This window comes from Sapajus apella, unplaced genomic scaffold (genome assembly GCF_009761245.1).
Source record: "Sapajus apella isolate SASKATOON/1434 unplaced genomic scaffold, GSC_monkey_1.0 scaffold33, whole genome shotgun sequence".
NCBI lineage: Eukaryota > Metazoa > Chordata > Mammalia > Primates > Cebidae > Sapajus > Sapajus apella.
This window is the reverse complement of record NW_022436973.1, coordinates 12,934,983-12,953,251: the sequence shown is the minus strand read 5'-3', so window position 1 is coordinate 12,953,251 and position 18,269 is coordinate 12,934,983. Positions and strand designations below refer to the sequence as shown.

General features: G+C 34.8%; 1 protein-coding gene across 1 annotated transcript in view; it reads right to left on the bottom strand.

Moving 5' to 3' along the window:
- Window positions 1-8,641: 8,641 nt before the first annotated feature.
- The window catches only part of RAD21L1 (RAD21 cohesin complex component like 1), a 29,351-nt gene continuing 19,723 nt past the window's right edge, over window positions 8,642-18,269 (bottom strand). The window contains exons 12-14 of the mRNA XM_032295384.1: window positions 16,299-16,391; window positions 13,830-13,907; window positions 8,642-9,042 (exon numbers count right to left, since the gene is read on the bottom strand). Of these exons, the coding sequence (XP_032151275.1) occupies window positions 8,854-9,042; window positions 13,830-13,907; window positions 16,299-16,391 (360 nt within the window). The 3' untranslated portion in view covers window positions 8,642-8,853. The remainder of the gene's footprint in view (window positions 9,043-13,829; window positions 13,908-16,298; window positions 16,392-18,269) is intronic.

Here is an 18,269-nt window from a genome sequence, read left to right as displayed (position 1 = left end):
GCCTGGTGAGAAACAGTTAATATTGATAATGCACATGAAAAAATAATTATTTTAAGTTTACTATTGCTTTTCACAGTCAAATCTTTTTCTGTATCTCTGAGCTACAGTAAATCCATTTTTTTTTTTGCAACAAATGCTAATACATTTTAGAGGGGACATTGATTATATTTTGTCCTCCATTCAGTTAAACTGTATCCTATCAGATAGCCATCATTATATTATGTTTTCTAGAAAAACATGGGAGAGCAATTGTAGCAGGAATAGGAAACTAGTTGAAAGAGCCATGTGAAATGTTGAGGCCTTCTGTCCAAAATATCTAATGCTTATGTCAGCAAGTTAATTGATAAAATGTTTTATCTCCTCTAATGCTCACTGAAATTATAAATGACATTTTTACACTTAAAGCAAAACCAAAGGAAGCCATGTAATTATTACATGTTTAGCAGGAGAACATTTCTGAGATTGCCATTAAAATATTTTTTATCTGTTCCCATGGTGTTTTAGTTATTAATAGAGTTGGGGCTTTACTATGTTGCCCAGGCTGGTCTCCAACTCCTAGGCTTAAGCAACCCTCAGCCTCCCAAAATGCTGGGATTACAGGCTTGAGCCACCATGCCTGGCTGTCCCATCCTCATGTGTGTATGTGTGGGTTTTTGTGTGGTGTTGCTTTTTTTTTTTGGTTTTTTTTTTTTTTTTTGCTTGATACTTAGGAGACTACATTTCCCAGATATCTCCACAAGGAACTTCCCCAAAGCAAGAGAGCAACTTCACTCACATTACTGTCACCTGGAATGGTGTTAGCTAGTAAAGAATTCTTCTCAGCATTAGGAAGCAGATGATTGAGAAGAGAACTGGTGTTTAGTTATAATGTAAATGGCAACACATGAGGATTATAAGTATAAAACAAAATAAAATTATTCCTAAGAAATTAGTAAGGCCGGGCATGGTGCCTCATGCCTGTAATCCCAGCATTGTGGGAGGCCCAGGCAGGTGGATCACGAGGTCAAGGAGTTCAAGACCAGCCTGGCTCTAGAGATGATGAAACCCTGTCTCTACTAAAAATACAAAAAAATTAGCCACGCATGGTGGCAGGCACCTGTAATTCCAGCTACTCGACTGACTGAGGCAGAGAATTGCTTGAACCCACAAGGTGGAGGTTGCAGTAGCCAAGATAGCACCACTGCACTCTAGCCTGGGCAACAGAGCGAGACTCCGTCTCAAAAAAAAAAAAAAAAGAAAAAGAAATTAGCAATTTTGTTTTGTTTTGGACTAGTTGAAAATACATAAATTTTGTTTTTTAGTTTCAAAAACAATTTTATTCCAATTCTGGGTAAGCATACTCCTCCCACTGAATGCAGCAATAAAACCTGAACAAAATTCATGTAGCAGCTATTTGAGGATTCTGAAGACAAAATACTAGCAGGCATATTGGGAAAGAAGCCAGAATTTGCCACACCCTACCACTAAACTAGCGGTGAATTTACCATTTTTATTTCTTCCTATAACTCCTAGCCTGGTCTCAAGGAGATCAAAATCTAGAATTGGGGCTCAATGAAGAGAAAGCTCCCAAAGAATCTCTCTAGTTTTGACTTGAAGATCAGGAAAAGAGACTTCTGATGCTCAGAGTGAGTGAGTGAGTGAGAGATATAATTCTTCTTTTCCTTTCAAATCTTTTCTCCATTCTCTCATGGGCCAGTCCCTAGGCCATGGTAGCTGTGGTAGCTGTGACAGCAAGAACTCACAGGTGCCTAAAACTCTGAGGAAGAAAAGGAGCTGTAGTCCCGAGGGAGGGTGAGCCCCTGCTGTTTTTTGTCTCTGTCCTCCTACCACCTGGTCTCAGATGCAAGTTCAGTTGTAGAAAGTAGGCAGCAAAGCAGAACAGAGTAAATAAAACTCCAAACTCCAGCATTCTGGCAAAACCCAGAGAGGACAAACCAAATGATGATGGTGATAATAATAATAGTTTTCAGTTACTGCTGAAAATTAAAAACAGGATCTTGAAAGCAGTCAGAGAAAAATGATGCATTAATAATACAGGGATAGGTTTGGTGCAGTGGCTCACACTTGTAATCCCAGCACTTTCAAAGGCCAAGAGGCAGATTTCTTGAGCCCAGAAGTTTGAAACCAGCCTGGGCAACATGGTGAGATCCCATCTCTACAAAAAATACAAAAATCAGCTCGGTGTAGTGGTGTTCACCTGTAATCCCAGCTACTCTGGAAGCTGAGGTGGGATTGCTGGAGCCCAAGAGGTCGAGGCTGCAGTGAGCCATGATTGCACCACTGCACTGTATCCTGAGTGACAGAGCAAGACCCTATGTCAAAAAAAAAAAAAAAAAAAAAAAAAGAAAGGAAAAAAAAATTAAATAACCTGTGGTTTTCTTATCAGAAACCATGAAGGGCGAAAGAAAATAGAACAAAACTTTTTAATTGCTTAAAGAAAAGAGTTGTCAACCAGAATTTTGAATCCAACAAAAATATCCTTCAGAAATGAAAGTAAAATAACACATTCTCTGATAAAGGAAAATGAAGATAATCCATTGCCAGCACACTTACTCTAAAAGAACTACTGAATTAAGATCTTCACACAAAAGAGACATTATATTAGAAGAAAACCTGTAACATCAGGAAGAAAGGAGAACAAAAATTTGGGTAAATTTAATAGACTATTTTTCTCTTGATCCTTTTAAATATGTTTGATAGTTGAAAGCAACAATTGTTGATGGGTTTTAATGTATGTAGATGTAGTACATAAGACAAGTACAATATCAAGAAGGAGGTATAAAGGAACCTACATGGTGAGATTTTTACACTCCTCTTGAAGTGCTAAAATATCAATTCTAAGTAGAGCATGAAAAGTTAAGTATGTATTTCGTAATCCCTAGAATAGCTATTTTTAAAATCTATAACAAAAAATGTAGTAAAAAAACAAAAACAAAAACAAACCACAATAGGCCAGGGCAGTGGCTCATGCCTGTAATTGCAGCACTTTGGGAGGTAGAGGTGGGTGGATCACTTGAGGCCAGGAGTTTAAGACCGGCCTAGCCAACAGGTCTCTATTAAAAATACAAAACCCGGTCTCTATTAAAAATACAAAAATTAGCTGAGCATGGTGGTATATACCTGTAATCCCAGCTATTCAGGAGGCTGAGGCACAGGAATTGCTTGAACCCTGGAGACAGAGGTTGCAATGAGCTGAGATTGTACCTCTGCACCCAGCCTGGGCAACAGAGTGAGACTCTGTCTCAGAAAAAAAAAAAAAAGAAGAAATCAAAATGGAATTCCAAAAAATTCCAAATATTCCAAAAGAAGGCAAGAAAGGGGAAAACAGAGGAATAAAAAAATAAAGGGAACAAACAGTTTTTTAAAAATCCAAAATCCTAAATAAATAAATCCTAATTAAATAAAATCTTAAATCCAAAAATGTCAATAATTACATATAATTACATTAAATATAAGTGATCTAAACACATCAATTAAAATAGAGGTTATAGAATGGATAAAAAATGACTTTATTTGATGCAATCTACAAGAAATTCACTTTAAATACAATGAATTATACAGGTAGGCTAAAAGTAAAAGATGATAAAAGATATACCTTTCAAATAGTAATAAAAGGAAATCTGGAATAACTACATTAATATTAGAAAAATTAGACTACAGAGCAAAAAAAAATTACCAGGAGTAAAGAGAATTATTACACAATAATAAAAGCATCACTTTACCAAGAAGATATAATAATTATAAATTTATATGCACCTAATAAAAGAGCTTCAAAATATATAAAGCAAAAACTGATAGAACGAAAAGGAGAAATAAACAGATCCATAATTATAGCTAGAGACACAAACACTTTTCTCAGTAATCAGTAGAACTAATAGACAAAATAAACAAGGATGTAGAAAAACTAAACAATACTATGAACTAACTAGGTCCAATTGACATTTATAGAACACTCCACCTAACAAATGCAGAACAGAATTGATCCTTGAACAACACAGCTTTGAACTGTGTGTGTCCACTTTTATGTGGATTTTCTTCTGACTCTGCCATCTCTGAGACAACACTGACCCCTCCTCTGTCTCCTCCTCCTCAGCCTACTCAATGTGAAGACCATGAAGGTGAAGACCTTTATGTTGATCCACTTCCACTTAATGAATACAAAATATATTTTCTTCCTTGCGATTTTCTTAATAATATTTTCTTTTCTCTAGCTTACTTTATTGTAAGAATATAGTATATAATACATATAACATACAGCATATGTGCTGACTGCATTATAGGTAAGACTTCTGGTCAACAATAGTAGCTAAATTTTGGGGGAGTCAAAATGTATTCACAAATTTTCAACTTAGTAAAGGGTCATAAAATAAATCTTAATGAATTTAAAAGAATTCACCTAATGTAGATGATGGGTTGATGGGTGCAGCAAACCACCATGGCACATGTATACCTATGTAACAAACCTGCATGTTCTGCACATGTACCTCCAGAACTTAAAGTATAATGAAAAAAGAATTAAAATCATTTAAAGTATGTTTCCTCACCATAATGGAATTAAACTTGAAATCAATTACTGGAAATATCCTTTAGAAACTGACCGTTCTATGCTTCTAAATAATTTGCAGGTCAAAGAGGAAATCTCAAGGGAAATTAGAAAATATTTTTAACTGAACAAAAGTGAAGATACAACATATAAGTATCTATGTGATTCAGCTAAAGCAATGCCTAGAGGGAAATATATAGCTTTATGTGTTTATATTAGAAAAGAGGGAAGATCTCAAATAAATTATCTAAGCCCCCACCTTAATAAAACTAGAAATATACAGCAAATAAGCTCAAAGCAAACCAAAGGAAAATAATAAAAAATGTAAAAGCAGAGATAAATGAAGTGAAACAGAAAGCAGAAAAACAAAAGAGAAAATCAATGAAACCCAAATGTGATTCTTTTAAAAGATCTAGAAAATTAATAAGCCTCTGGCATAACTGAAAAGAAAAGAGAAAATGTATTAACAATGTCTGAAATGAAAGAGGGGTTATGGCTGGGTGTGGTGGCTCATGCCTGTAATCCCAGGACTTTGGGAGGCCAAGGCAGGCAGATCACGAGGTCAAGAGAGCGAGACCATCCTGGCCAACATGGTGAAACTCCATCTCTACTAAAAATACAAAAATTAGCTGGGCATGGTAGGGTACGCCTGTAGTCCCAACTACTCAGGAGGCTGAGGCAGGAGAATTGCTTGAACCTAGTAGGCGGAGGTTGCAGTAAGCTGAGGTCACAGCCACTGCACTCCAGCCTGGAGACAGAGCGAGAGTTTGTCTCAAAAAAAAAAAAAAAAAAAAAAAAAAAAAAAGGGTTATTACTATGGACCCCACAAACACTAAAAGGATAATAAGGGAATACCTCTGAACAACTGTACACACATAAACTTACCAATGTAGATGAAATAGACCAATTACTTAAAGAACTACCCAAACTCACTTAAAATGAAATACATAACTAAATAGTCCTACAACTATTTAAAAAATTGAATTCATAGTTTAAAAACCTTACAAAATATAAATCTCCAGATCCATATTGTTTATGGGTGAATTCTATCAATTATTTAAGGAAGAAATAACACAAATATACACAACCTATCCTAGAAAAGTAGAAGGAAACACTTTCTAAGTTACTTTATGAGGCCAGTATCACCCTGACATCAAAACCAGAAAAAGACAGTAAAAGAAAAATACAGACCAATATCAGATGCAAAAAAACCCTAAATAAACTATTAGCAAATCCAAATGAAAGGATATTCAACATCATTAGTTATTAGGAAAAACGCAAATCAAAACCATGAGTTACCACTTCACACTCACTAGGATGGCTATAATTTTAAAAAGGGACAATAACAAGTATTGTCAAGGATATTAAGAAATTGGAACTCTGAAACATTGCTGGTAGGAATGTACAATAGTGCAGCTACTTTGGAAAACAGTTTGACAGCTCCTTGAAAAGTTAAACATAAACTTATCATGTGACCTGGCAATTCCACTCCTAGGTATATAACCAAGAAAAATAAAAACATATATACACAAAACTTATGTTCTAATGTTGATAGCAGCATTATTCATAGGAGTTAAAAAGTAGAAAGAATCCACATGTCCATCAACCAATGAGTGGATAAACAAAATGTGGTATATCCATACAATGGAATATTATTTGGCCATAAAAAGGAATAAAGTACAGATACATTCTACAACATGGATGAAACCTGAAACCTTTATACTAGGTGAAAGGAATCAGACACAAAAGGCAAAACATTGCCAGAAGTGGTGGCTCACACCTGTAATCCCAGTACTTTGGGAGGCTGAGGCAGGGAGATCATTTGAGGTCAGGAGTTTGAGTCTAGTATGACCAACATGGTGAAACCCCATCTCTACTAAAAATACAAAAATATTAGCTAGTCATGTTGGCACGAGCCTGTAATCCCAGTTACTCTGGAGGCTGAGGCGGGAAAATTGCTTGAACCTGGGAGGTCAAGGCTGCAGTGAGCCAAGACTGTGCCACTGCATTCCAACCTGGGTGATAGAGTGAGACTCTGTCTAAAAAAAAAAAAAAAAAAAAAAAAAAAAAAGGCAAAACATGATTTAATTCCATTTATGTAAAACAAAATACTTGGAACTAATTTGTGAATTTAGCAAGGTCATGGGATACAAAGTTAATACAAAAAAGTTAATAACAAAATTATAGAGACAGAGAACAGTTTAGTGGTTTTCAGGAGCTAGGGAGGACAGTAAGGAGGGAGATGGCTGTAGCTAACAAAGGGTAGCACAAGTGACGCTTGTGATGGAACTGCACTGTTTCTTGACTATGGTGGTGGCCACACAAACCTACACATGTGATAAATTTACATAGAATTAATACATACACAAAATGAGTGCGTGTAAAACTGGTGATATCTGAATAAGCTGGTGGATTGTGTCAATGCCAATTTCCTAGTTGTGTATTATACTAAAGTTATGCAAGATGTTACCATTGAGGTAAACTGGTATATGGGATATTTGTATTATTTCTCACAACTGCATGTGGATCTACAATTATCTCAAAATAACAAGTAAACAAAAAAATCAACTGGAACTCTCTTACATAGAGGGAATGTAAAATAGTACATCCACTCTGGAAAATAATTTCATAATTTCTTATAAAGTTAAACATATACTTGCCACATGACCCAGCAATCCCATTCCTAGATATTTACCATAGACAAATAAAAACTTATATCCACACAAAAATGTACATAAATGTATGCAGCTCTATTATTGTCAAAACTGGAAACAACTTAAACATCTTTCAGTGGGTAAATGGATAAATAACCTGTGCTATATCTAGGCAACAGAATATTACTCAGCAATAAAAAGGAACAAACCACTGACACATGCAACCACTTGGATGAATCTCAAAGACATTTATGAGTGAAAAAGGCCAGTATCAAAAGGTACATACTATATGATTCCATTTGTATGACATTTTCAAAAAGACAAAAGTGTAGTCATGGAGAAGAGTGGTTGCCAGATGTTATATAGGGGAAGGGTGTTAACACAAAGGGATAACACAGGGAATTTTTTCAGGGTGACGTTACTGCTGGAATTCTGATTGTGGAGATAGTTACAGGAGTCTAAACATATGTTAAAATTCATAGAACTGTGCACCAAAATTAATAAGTCAATTTTTCTATATGTTAATTTAAAAAATAAAAGAAATTTTTAAAAGACAATTTTGACATTTAAAATGTATGGTTAAATACATTTAGAGAGGCTATTTAGAATTTGTTGTTTGCAGCATAATTCCAGATACAACAGCATTTTAAAGATTACCATAGGCTTTATTTCACGGTGTATTATGGAGCTCACAGAACATAATATGAAAATTTCCTAACTCAAACTTCAATTAAGAAAAAAGAAAAACAACAGTTTTAATGTCAAAAATGTTCAATGAACACCAAGTAAAATAACATTTATTTTGGTGATCTTTACTCAAGACTGTAGCTGCAAACAACATGCTGAACAAGTATCTGCTAATTTTTTAAAAAATAGAAGCAGATTTAGTTTTGCCGACACATTAATGGTGATTATAATAATCATTAAATAGTAAATAAAAAGGTTAAATGACCTATAAATAGACTAAAAGCCATTCAAGTAATTTAAAGCAAAGATGAGCTATGTAACTCTTCAATTAAGATAGTAGATTAAAACCTATGGCATTAAGCCAAATCAAGGATGATATGCATTACAATCAAAGAAATTATCTGTGTAGAAATAAGAACGTTTTCATCATTAACCCCACAAAATTCAAGTAAATACACCAATTTAAAATAGTCTTTTAAGATACATCTTTGAATGTTTGTCAAAAGCATATAGCATTTTAAAAATGCATCCTAAATGTATCCTAAATGCAATATTCAAATCAGGGAAATGATAAATGCGATATATTCAAATCAGCTAAGTTTAAAAAAATTACTTAGCTATAATTAAGTATTTCTGAGCCAGGTATGGTGGCATGTGCCTGTAGTCCCAGCTATTCAGGAGACTGAGGCAGGAGAATCACTTGAGCCCAGAGTTCAAGTCCAGCCTGGGGAAAATACTGAGACCTCTGTCCTTAAAAAAAAAAAAAAAAAAAGAATTTAAAATATTTCTTTGTAAGTATGTAGGTTTCCAATTCTAGATATGATTATTCTGAACTACAGAGAGGAAATAGGTCAGCCTATCTATGAAATGGATCAGACCTTCAGCTGCTTCCAGATGGCTTCCGCATTAAATTCAACTATCTACACAGAAACTCCAGTGATGACATAAATCTGTATGTCTGGATTTCCTTCACATTTTATAAAACATTGGTCCCATCGTAGCTATAATATCTGCATAGGGAGCACTCTGGCTCAGCTCGATAGCCTGCTGTTTTTTTAGGACAAGAAAGCTATAAAATTTGGCAGCTGCTTGTTTTCGGTCACTATTTCTACAGAGCTTCATCAGACTAAAGGACTGCATTCCCATCTTGTTAGATTCCTGGGAAAATGATTAGAAAAGAAAAGGGAAATAAGATCATTAGAAGTAAAGCTGGCTACAAATGCATAATGAACAACAAAATATTGACATTTTTGATAAGATATTTTGATTGACATTTTGACTATAAAATCCTTAAATGGAAAAGGGAAATGACTCCTTAGTAAACATAAAAACAACACAAGTCACTGTACACGAGCTAAGTTCATAAAGAACATACATGCAAAAGAATTCCAAAGTGTTATAAAAATGTATAAGGTGTTATACAAATGTTAGGTCTTTTTAAAAATTGATGTTAACACAAATGGCTACTGTGGAAAGGGCAATTAAGCTAAATTTGCAGAGACAAAAAAAAAAAAAAAGTCCACGGGACTCTGGGAGGCTTCAAATACAATAAAAATAATAAACCTATCGGTCTTCTCTTACTTAAATGTACTAGTGTTGGTGTTGATTATAACCAACTCTAGTTTCAGCAGCAGGGGATTATAACTATGTAAAAAACACCCAATTTCTCTGCACAAATTAAAAAGATGTTGGATTCACTATATGGCATCTGTATACCTACTGGAAATAACTGAGGTACAATCAAGCATTTTAATTATGGATGACAATAACTCTTTTCATGAAGACTAGGATTTGCAATCAGATTCCTAGAATAGTAGTTTTTTAATTAGAAATACTGCAGTGTGGCTAGGTGCGGTGGTTCATGCCTGTAATCCCGGCACTTTGGGAAGCCGAGTAGGGCAGATCACTTGAGGTCAGGAGCTCGAGACTAGCCTGGCAAACATGGTAAGACCCCGTCTCAACTAAAAATACAAAAATTAGCTGGGCATGGTGGTGTGTGCCTGTAATCCCAGCTATCCGGGAGGCTGAGGCAGGAGAATCACTTGAACCTAGGAGGCGGAGGTTGCAGTGAGCTGAGATCACGCCACTGCACTCCAGCCTGGGTGACAGAGTGAAACCTTGTCCCCCCAAAAAAAGAGAAAAGGAAATACTGCAGTGAATGGCCAGTGTCCCTATGAGAATCATACTTCTTGGATAGTTGTGAAGCATGTTTAGAAATACCATATACAAGGTTTTGTTGTCCATAACATATAACAAATTAATAAATTAAATACTTTCTCATACTTTATCTTAACCAAAGGTATGGCCCAGGGTCAGTAACCTTTCAAAGATGGTATATCCACCCTACATTTATTCCCCACCTTGAGAGAAAAAGATGCGAATTGGATGGCTTTTTCCCCCAGGAGAAAGAATAAGGACAGCTTTTTCAATTTCAAGAATTATTTTGAAAAACCCTAAAGGGACAAATATGCAAGAGTAAACATAAGTGTTTATTTCTGTTCCCTTCAGAAACCTTTCTGAAATGAAGGTAAAGGAAGAAAAAGTGACAAAGGAAGGAAATAAAGACAAAGAAAGTGAAGACATAACTGATTTAGTAGAGTAGAAACAACTGAAACCTCAGTGCTGGCAGCGGCGAAGGCAGCAAAAAGCAAGCCAATTTGAGACACAGTATCTTAGAAAAGCTCAGGAGTTGGAGACATCTGTGTGTCATAAACTGGGAAGCGGGCATGAAGCTGAAAACAGGAGTTCCTTGAGAATTGAATCTACTTAGGAACAGTTAGACCTTCTGTCCACTCCACCACCTCACAGAATCAGAGAACACTGCTCATATAGTAGAAGGCAAGGAGTTGCCCTTCCGGAGATACCAAAAACCAAGGCTCTGGACTTAGGACAGTAGCCCTGTGGATGGTGAAGCGTCATACCAAGAATAGTGAGATTAAGGGAAATTCTGCACTCTGAACAGTGAGATAACTGGCCTCTACTTTACCTCCTTTTGATTCCTGAGCCACTGGCATCCTGCTTCTATCTCCTAGGCAGCAGACTTAAAGATTACTCTGGAAAAGCCTACTATTACTATTCTAAGGGGGGAACAAAATCCAGTTATGTAATACAATCTGGGGAAGGTGAGGGGTGCCACCCAATTACCTGAGTGTAAATACTATAAGTCTATAAGCCCTACTCATGCATATATAACTTCCAATCCGTTTTTTGGTGTCTCACTCTTAAATAAAAAACAGATAATCCTAGGATCTACAAGACATTTGAGTAAAATCTCTAATATTAAAGAGCAAAAAGAAATGCATTCAAGAAAATCACTAAGGAAAGCTAATGCAGAGGGCAGAAGTGCAACCTCTGAAGTTAAGAGTATTTTTCATTGTATTCATGAAAATGGCTAGGAAAATAGTGAAACAGTGAGAGGAAGCAGATAAGGGGTTGCTTGGGAATGGGGGTACCAGTTGGAGGTATGCAAATGAGGAATTCTCAAGTGACACAAGGAAAGTTTTTCTGGTTTAAGATATGTTCACTCTCTTGATCGTGGTGAAGGTTTCAAAGTTGTATACATATGTCAAGACTTATCTAATGCATACTTTAAATATAAATAGTTTATTTCATGTTAATCATGTCTCAATAAAGCTGCTTTTAAAACCTAACTGAATAATTAAATAAAAATATTGGGATACTATAAAACAAAAGAATAGTTAGTAACTAAGAAAAAAACTCCTGGAAAACAAAAAGGTGAAAGCAGATATAAAAATTCAATGAAGTATAGAAGACAAAGTTCAAGCAATCTAGAGAGTAGAAAAACACAAATACAAAGGAAATTAATATAGAGGATAAAATATTTGTTAAAAATTAAAGAAGCAGTTCAGGTGATTCAACATTTGACTCATAAGCCCTTCAGGAAGACAAAACAGATAAATTACAAGGAAATTGAGGCCAGGAGTTTGAAATTAGCCTAAGCAACACAGCAGGACCTTGACTCCATGAAAAACTTTAAAAAACAATAATAATAATGAGAAAGTCCAAGAAATTTTAAAAATTTTTCTAAAACTCAGGAACATGAAATTCCTGAATAGAAGAGCACACTACATGATAAACACAGTAAGTGAAAGAAAAAAAGAAAAACATCGTGAAATTCCAGAGTGCCAGGGATAAAAATAATAATTAATAATAAAAGATCAAAAGCTTCCAGGGAGAAAATAAAGGTTACCTACAAAGGATCACCAACTAAGACAACATTTGACCTTTCAACAACATCACAAGAATCCTAGCAATGTTACAAAGCCTTCAACATCTGAGAGAAATATATTTTCAACTTATGTCTAGAGACAATCAATCATGTTAAAGGTGAAATAAATGCTCAGGGTTGTATGGGGTCTCTATCTCTTATGGACTCTTTAACTCAGGAAATTATGAAAGGATGTTAACAATCAAAAAATGTAAGATAAAGGAAGATCAAAGCACCAAAAAACACAGAGGTGATAATACATACAGGAAGAGACAAATTCCCATATGTATGACAAAGCAATATCTCAAGACAAAAACTATGGAACAGACCTAAAGAGCAACTGGTTTGGATCAGAACAAGAGGATGGTGAGCTCCCAGATACCTTTAAGGAAAAAAATGGAACTGATGGATTATTTGATAAGAGATATTATAAAATATTATAAAACCATAAAATGGTATTTTTGCCAGAGTTTGTCACAGTTTGGTCATACTGTCAGAGTTTGGAAAAATAATTAAAATGGGTTTAGAGACACTGAGCAAATGAACAAAAATGAGGTAATGATTAACTTGAAAAAAACCTAATGACAAAACAACCATAAAGTTGATAAGAAATATAATTATACTATGAAGCTTCAATGTAAACTAATTTTTATATAGTATTTATGGCAGCAGCTGCTAGTTGTCCTTTAATTTCCATTATCCTCTTCTATAGTAATAGAATTATTAGCTGGGACTAAGTTTACCAAATAAAGACTACATTTCCCAACTAGCTATGGCAATGTGACTAAGTGCTGCTCAATGAAGTGTAAAAAGTGACACAATTTCTGGGTTGTACTCTTGAAGGATATTTTGCAGCTGATTGGAGTATAGACATGGTGGCTAGTTAGCCGTTCTGGATCTTGAGAAGATAAAGGAAACCTGGGTCCCTGACAACTCCGTGAGCATAGCTGCCATACCACTTTGAACTTTTACCTGAGAGATAAATAAACTTCTATGCTTTTTAGGCCACTAATATTTTGGCTCCCTGTCACAAGCAAACCTGCATCATAACTATTACAAATATAACACTGTAAACACATAACACTATGCTAAAAGTATACTAGGCTGGGAAAGGTAACTAAGCTAAACCTTCTTTTTCTGTCAAAAGAAGTCAGTAGATAAAGTTTAAAGCTGAAATATCAAGAAAGAGCAGTAAAAGCACGTTAATTAGGAATATAGATACACATACTAAAAGAAATAGCTTAGTGTAGTTGCTTCTGGTAAGCAGGACAGGAATAAGGAGGGATAGGACAAAAGCTTTTTTTTTTCAGCCTTATTGCATGGTGCTATTGAACTTTAAAAATAATATACATATATTATTTTGATAAAAACATAAATTCTAAAATTATCTGAATTGTCACTCTTGAACTGCTATAAACTACATTTCATGTTAAGAAGTAGTTGGTATCCTGCTAAAAACAAGGATGGGACACAGAATAGATATCTAAGGGTATGAGGGTAGATAAGAAGTTGATTAGAATATGCAGGTACCAAAACCAAACTTCTATATTTAGCCCTTGGTATACTACTGAAAATCATTGCACTCTAGTAGCATTTGGCCTCAAAAAAAAAAAAAATAAGGAAAACCATTGCATTTTCATTGATATCTAGAAGATTGAAGTCCATATTGACTTATTTTTAAAAATAAAAATAGGGTTGACAAACCCTAGCATCTCACCCGTAAATGATTTAACATATGAAGTATTCTTCGATTCCATCTCTCTGTCTCAATATTTTGTTCATTCCTCAATGACTCCTGTTTGATTGATTGATTGATAAATAAAATATTTAATTTATGCAAATTTTACTAAATACTTACTATTTGCCAATCTTGTAGAAGATAAGAAACACAACTTATCTTCTACAAGAAACACAACTATTACAATGGGTCCTGCCAAATAAAGAGCTTATAGTCTGATAATAAAGAGAATAAGGCTAACATACAAATATAAATCAGGCTTTGCACAATTACACCTATACTCTCCAGGGTGTCTTCCGATAAGAGGCTCCAAAATAGGAAATTCTGCCATCTTTTTTTTTTTTTCTGCCATCTTTATTTGGTAATGTGTCCATGGCCTTATGGTTACTTTGAAAAGTAAAGTTATCAAAGACAACAACTTTTGCCTAGGGTTATCCTAGTTCTGTCAATCTGAATTCAGGTGACAGGAGTAAACATACAGCTATTTCTGCTTTGTAAAGGCCCTTATCTGAACTTATCTGGTAATGGAAGCTCTAAACCCAACTGCTGTTTAGTAGTTTGTGTACAATTAGGTTAGAAACCTTTCAGATTTCGAGATGCCTTGTTCAAAAAAGATTAACCCACTGCCTGACTACCTGTCATGTTATCTGAATAGATTCTTTTTTTTTTTCTTTTTTTTTTTTTTTTTTTTTTTTGGTATTTAAGGCTTAACCACTTTCAGAAATATCTCAATATTTAAAAATGGTAAAGTTGAAATCATTTGCGAGAATTTATTCCGATCCCTTACAAACTAACACCTTATGATGTAAGAACAGAAACTGGGCATATGAAAAGTGTCCATGAATTTGAAAAAAGAGGCCTATAAAGGGTTGGGGGAAGGGAAGTGGCACAAAGCTGGCCTACTTTATAATTCTTCCTAAGCTAATTCTGACCACTCAACCCAACAGCATCTGTGTCACTCTCATCACATGTCCACTGTTTGTTTAGCCTTCATGTATAGGAGCCCAGACACTTGCTAAAAGTGCTTTCAATTTCATAGACTCCAAGACAATTACAGAAAGCACCAGAATATTCTGCATGACATTTTAAATCATGTGAGGCTAAAGGGACTCTTTGACTCAGCCTGGGAACTACTGAGTCCCCATTTCCACCAACTATACCAGCTTCCTGGGCCTGCCTATGCTGTATGCTTTCCTGTATCCCAAAGAAACTGATTTGAAAATATGGCCACTTTATTCTGGAGAGTTTTCCAAATTCCTTCAGCTAAAATTTATGATTATTATTTTCTGATCTGTCCTTGGATAAATGAGGACACCCACTTATTAATATTTTATTTTTAAATAAACAAATGCAGTTTTAGAAATGTACAAACCTCTTTGTTAAAGATCCATGAGATCTAGCTTTACCTATAATGTACAACTAACCTAACCAGAGAAAGACTCATAAGAAATACTCTGTGCATTCTGCTAAAGCCTGTCTATTGATCTATCTGGACACCCTACAGCTGAATCCATTGTGTGGAAAGCCCAGTGGATTATTGAAACAGCTGAACTTGTGCTATGTTGCGATTTGCTTGACCATGTATGAAAATAACCTGCATCTATAGAAGCAAAGCAAATAGAAAAAATGAATCAACCCACTTCTGGCTCAGCTGTTTGGATAGTTCAGGTAAAAAGTTCAGGTTATTTATTCTGTCCTAGAATATCTAGAGAATTCGGTCTGTTTTCTTGTGTGAAAAAACAATCAGCTAGTCTTGGAACTCATTATATAGGTAATTGTATAGAAACAGATTAATATCAGGCTTACTATGTGTCTTTATATTATTTACTAAAAAACTTTTGCTAAAATTCCTTACAATCTTAGAAATGTTTTCAGTACTCTGGGACAAGACCAGAGAAATAAGACAGTTAACAAGCAGGGAGTCAGGTAAATCAGACTTTACTTCTGTCTTTGCAATTGACATGTGGCCCTTTGACCACCAGATTATTTTGTTTCAGATTTCCAGAAGTCTTGTATAGATACAAGACTGTGCTACATAATGTTAAAGAAAAAATTGCTCACAATTTTTTGGTAAATAAGATAAAATTTCAAATGCCCTAGGCCACCATACTCTTAATATAGTTCTATTTCTCTAGAGATGTTATACCAATGATTTAAAATAGTGATTCTCAATATTTTAAATCCTGTCACTACTTTTGATGAGCACAAAAATCTCACACTTTTCTTTAAAAGTATTTGAAGTTTCAAAAGAAATTAAAGACAAAAATCAGAGCAATTCGGAATATTTTATCAAACTATTCACAAACATCTCTGTTGTAGCCACAAATTTAAATTATAAATTTTGAAAGTAACATGACAGTTTTAAAAGCCAAGTTTTAGATAAATAAGGTGTTAAATATTTAGAGATAAATTTTTTAAGAACATCCCCAAGACTATACATATATTTACCAATTCAACTGGACTATATTCAATTTCTTTTGCCAAGAAGTCATTCGTTAAAGATGATTCCTCAGCATCTAAAGACACCATTTCAACAATATCCTGCTGAAGCAAATTAGGGAAAGTTAGGTAAATCTGCCAGTGGTTATACAGGAACAATTTGATTTTTGTTAAATGTTTTAATCACATGAATGCTCATTTCTCAAACGAATTTAAAAGACACATTCTCAAAATATTATCTCTGAACTATCCCAGATAGGCAGTATTTGACTTAATATTCCTGTTTTCCATATGCCTTGCATAAAGGAAGAACTTGCATGCCCCTTCCCTCCTTGCTTCCTATCCTTTTCCTTTTTATTTTCCTCGCTACTGCAGGCCTCACATTAAAGAGACTTTACTCTCTACTGCTGTGCTACTGAGACCACTTTGCTTTGAAGCACTTTATGTAGCCCCACTCCCTTACCTCTATTCTCATGCCAATACCAGGTGGCAGAGGAAAGGCATCTGCAATAGGCATGCAGAGAGGGAGTGAGAGTGAGGGAAGGGATATTAATATCTCTACCAAGGACCATGACAGGATTCCTGCCACCACTGCTGGAGTTGTCACGGGCAAAAGGGAAGAAGAAACTGTCTGCTGGAAGGGGAGTGAAGACACAAAGGAAGAAAGAAAAAGAGACAGTCAAAGAGTCCCTAGTCCCTATCATCTCCTTCCCTTCTCATTGCTATAGAAGCTGTCAATCTCTTTCATCTTCAACCTGTCTCCAAGCTTCATTCCCCAGCTGTCTTCCCCAATCTTGATTAAGAGCCCCCTCTAACATAGTTAGAAAGCTGCTTTTTCCACTCAGCTTCAAAAACTTTTAGTAAACATAAGGAGTTATATTTTATTATTTAATATACATATTTGTGAAGCCTTGTTTTTCTTCTTTTAATTTATATGAATATTCTACATTTTGATACTCTCAACTTTGCAGTTATGATATATAAAAATTCTTTTTTATGAAGATTTGAAAATGATTAAACAGAATCAATATTTTCTTGTCCCTCTTGTTCTTGTGCTCCCATGCTTGACTATATTTCACATTTGTTAACCATTTTTGGAAGCAGAATAAGAGTAGAACTGAAGGTTAAAGTATAAGCATAGGGTAATGAAGTAAAAGTTCAAAAGAAGAGGTACATCAATCTCTCTTCTCTCTACTTCAAGCCCATGGGACAATCTATCTTGTTATGTCTATGATAACTGCAGTTATATTTTCCTTCCAAAAAATCATAAACTAAACAGGTTTGCCTAATCATAATTTTTGGTAGGTACATTTTAAGAAATGCCTGAGCCCAAGTGAGGAAGAGAGCAGTACTGGCAACCCAGTATCTCAATATCCAGTATATTATCAAATATTTAGTAAAATGCATTCTATTTGAATGCATTGTGAAGTTGTCTTTCCTTCCAAGGGCATTCAGTTTCAACATGAGTTGACTGAATTCCCTGAGTGGTTATCAAAATACAGTGATAATGGAACCAACCAGAAAAGCACGGGTTTATTTTTATCTGGTGTGGCTATAACATTTATATTTGTACAACCAATAAAATAAAAGAAAATATTTAAAAGCACATTATTTCCAACTATGTTTTCAAATAGTAATTTTTTCAAATAAAAATTGTATCTTCAAATAAAAAGTTTTAAAAATTTTGTTTTGGTCATAGATGTTTAGATAGTCTTTCAGACTCAAGGTTGAGGCAACTGGTGGGTCTAAAATATATTATTCTTAGAGATAAGAGGGTGAATTTATGATGAGAAGCAAAACAGGTATACTGCCTGCAGTTCTAAAAAATTCTATGACACATAGAATATGAGGCCTAGTAGGATTCTCAGAAAATAACCAGATTTACATATAGACATTGATTTAACATATCATGCAAAATACTAGTTCAGAATGAAACCACCTTATGTTGTGATTTACAGCTGAAACTCCTACAAAAATTTT